Below are 3,821 nucleotides of genomic sequence, written 5' to 3' on the forward strand. Positions count from 1 at the left end.
CTTAAGAAAATTAAATAAAAATAGAAGGATAAATTTATATATTTTCTTAATGCAAGTACAAAGTAAAACGATGACATATAAAATAGAACAAATTAATTAACAAATACAATATCTTGAAAAATGACTATAATTAATGATAAAGATAAATTAAAATTAAGTATAAAATTATCCATGAATTTTATAAAATAGATAAACATCTGGTTATAGTACAGTGGATAAGCACTACGGGACGGAGGGAGTATTATATATACAACTACAAGTTACAACTAAGCACAAGTTTTAAACTACCACTTTGCTTTCCCACGATTGACAGTTCAATTTACATGCAAATTGAGGCTGGTGAAACTTAAACAAAATTAACAAAGAAAGGAAAAAAAAAATATATATATATATACCATCAAGTCAACTCTTTTTGATACAATAAATCATATCCGACAATGTCATGCATGTACAACATAAGAGAGGCAAAAAGAAGTTCAAGAAAAATGAATTAACCAGATAAGATGAATCAGTATATATACAAGGAGCGGCGTGGTTTACGTACTTTTGTTAAGATTTATAGAAAAAATTTATAAATGCTTGGCTTTGAGGCAATTAAAGGTTGTGAAACAATCTTTGTATTATAAATATGAAAAATTTAGTGTTGTGTTTACCTCTATACATTTAGTGTTTGTGTTCTGTTTTCTGTTCTTTCCCTATTAGCAAACCACTTGACTGTTCTCCTTGCAATTGGAAGCCAAAGCTTCCTCCTCCTTTCATCTCGAACTGAAAGCTCTCGGTTCCTGTTGTTGAATCTTGAATACACTATTATTTCTGACATGGATCTCTTCTCATCCTTTATATTGATTGATTGATCTTCTTCTATTACTCTGGATTGTTCACAAGTTGTATCCATTGATGAGAATCTGTTGCTTGTTATGCCATTAAGCATTTCCGAATTCAAGAATATCAGGTCTGAAGAAGTGACATTGCTCCATCGATTCTTGAACACAACATCTGATACTATGATCCTATGATTGAACCTATGTAGTGCTTTCCCTTGTATTAGCAACTCTTCAGATTCATTGTCCTCCCTTTCAATATAGATTTCCATGTTTGATTCGTCATCTCTTATTGACTGACTCCGCAAGAATCTCAAACTACCTGAATAGGTAAGCAATGAAAGGTCTTCACAACTTATCTTATGCCTACAAAGAGGGCAGGTCGAATGTTTTTCCAGCCATTCATCAATACATTTAATGTGGAATGCATGTTTGCACATTGGAATCAATCTAAGAATTTCAATATCTTCAAATTTTGATAAACAAACACAACATTCAAGTCCTTGTTTTGATCCTCTTAGTAAAGAGAATCGAAAAATAGGGAGTGATTCCACCACAGTTTTATCGATACCTGAGGAATGAGACACTGATCTAACAAGCTGTCCCCCATCATCCTGAATATTAGAAGATGTCCTATGACAAAACTTGGCATAGAGGAGTATAAGAAAAGTTAGTGAAAACATGATGAAGAGGACAACAATAACAACAGCAAGACTTGGTTGGAAACTGCTAACAACATCTTGAGAAGAATAAGTTGGCAAATCTTCAGCTTTTACATTCAATGAAAGTAGTAGTAACATTAAAATACTCTTGTGCATCTCTTTATTTGTTGTACATTTGTGAAGGGGAAGTTTTAAAATTGTTGGAATCATGTAAAATTGCGTTGGAAATGTGGGAAGGCTTAAACATGACACATATATTCTTCTGCTAATAAAAAAATATTATCATAGCCAGAAGTTTTGTCCAAGAATAATGGTGTGTCGATGTCAAAATAAAATAATATGGGTGTTCAAGAATAACTATGTCAAAATAAAACAATAAAGGTGCCCAAGAATAATGGTGTATTGTTGTAAAAAAAAAACATACTATGCTATTTTGGGTTTGAATGTGAAAACTCTTTGATTCAAATAAATATTCATTACTGCTGTTTTGTCAAAGGATGTCAAACTTTAAAGATATATCCATTAGAATTTAACATTTATATAAGGATGTCCAGTTGGGGATGGCTATTAGCTACACCCCTGAATATCCACTTTCTTTTACCCCCTCAATTTTGACCACATCATCTCACTCATAGCTAGAGCACAACTAGCCAGGGCACAACTTTCTATATTATTTTCGGAGTGTATTTCGAAACACAATGACTCGTCTACCAAAATAACGTTTTCTCAATGAAAAAAAAAAGTCGATAAAATGGTCCAAATATACACGTACAAAATGTATCACTCTTAGAAGAAACAAAAGATGTTGTAAACAATAAACAAACAGAAAATCCGGATGGTTTTGTGCCAAAAGCACATGGATGAATGCTGAAGAGTAAAAGAACTTTTTGCTTAGTCAACAGATAATGTATTGGTGCTTGTTTAATAATATAAGAAAAAAATAAAATTATTTTCTTGGGTTAGGTTGGATAACACATGATGTTAGTTAGTACTCTTAAGCACGTCTTAATATGACACTAGTTGGCATATTGGTGATAGATTAATACTTTACAATTGATATTCATAACAAGTATCCTCTCCATTTCATTTTAAAATAACAATGATGGTGAAGGTGGAGGGAGAATAAGTAAATGAGTTGACAACAATTGGACGGTTTTCTAAAGTTGACCGATTGATTGATGCGATAAGAGTTGATATTGAAAAGCGACATCGGCGTTGGCAGGGTATGCCATGCGACGTCCACTTCATTAATGTGTTAGTATTAGATGGACACCTTTTACAATGCTAATAGAGGGGTATATTTGAACCATTGAAATAAATGTAAACCTATTTATATACAAATAGTATAGTGGAGTTTCAAAACGGGATTAAATCAGACTCAAATGATTTCTTTTAAAATAGGTTAAGACTTGAACAAGTTGAAATTTAACTCAATTCAAATAACCTTAAGTTCAACCCTTAAAATTTGTTGGGCTATTGCCCATGTTCCAGCCAAAGGCCCATGGCCTAATCCTACTTGGAAAAGGATTGGAATTATTCTCCTTAATTGGTTTCCAATTCTATTAGGAAAAGGATTGGAATAGTAATCCTATTTGTAGTTGGTTTTGGCTTTATAAGGAAAAGCACAACTCTATAAATAGAGGATGGTTTTGAGAGAATAATTAATTGCTCATTGGTATTGTCTTTGAAAGACATTAAAACATAAGAGAGGTTTTTGAGAGAGCTTTCAACAAGAGAAAAAGAGAGAAAGAAAAGGATTCTTTTGCTGCAGTCTTTTCTCCGACCAGCAACGTTCAGATCGTGTTTCCCGATTAACTAACCGTTGGATCGGGCTGAAATTTGGACTGAGTGTTCCTAACATCTTGGTGGCTGATTTGAACGGTGGAGATCGGATTCGGAGGTCAGAAAGATCCTGTTTTAGGTCCCGAACAGAAGCTGGGTTTGGGTGGTGTTTCTTTCTATTTATCTTTTGTTGGTGTAGCTATTGTTTGTTCTCTTTTGGCACTTGTTGTGTAGCCATTAGAAGAATATTTGTAACCCTCTTATTGTTATAGTGAAGCAATTCGGATCTTGTCGATCCCGTGGTGTTTACCTTCGGTTTGAAGGGTTTTTCCACGTTAAACTTGGTGTTCTTTATTGTTAGATTTTCAGTTTCATCTTTTCGTCACAACAACTGGTATCAGAGCTAAGGTTATCTATATGGAGGGGAATATGAGCAAGATGGTATGTCTAAACGGAAGAAACTACAACATATGGAAAAGCAAGATGAAAGATCTATTGTTCGTGAAGAAGATGCATCTTCCGATTTTCTCTGCTCATAAACCCGAGAATGTGACCG

General features: G+C 33.6%; 1 protein-coding gene across 1 annotated transcript; it reads right to left on the bottom strand.

Moving 5' to 3' along the window:
* Positions 1-402: 402 nt before the first annotated feature.
* On the bottom strand, positions 403-1,943 carry LOC107020066 (putative RING-H2 finger protein ATL12). Its single transcript, XM_015220395.2, has one exon. It carries the CDS (start codon positions 1,691-1,693, stop codon positions 656-658), a length of 1,038 nt encoding a protein of 345 aa, XP_015075881.2. The 5' UTR covers positions 1,694-1,943; the 3' UTR covers positions 403-655.
* Positions 1,944-3,821: the final 1,878 nt, after the last annotated feature.

This window comes from Solanum pennellii, chromosome 5 (genome assembly GCF_001406875.1).
Source record: "Solanum pennellii chromosome 5, SPENNV200".
In the NCBI taxonomy this organism is placed as follows: domain Eukaryota; kingdom Viridiplantae; phylum Streptophyta; class Magnoliopsida; order Solanales; family Solanaceae; genus Solanum; species Solanum pennellii.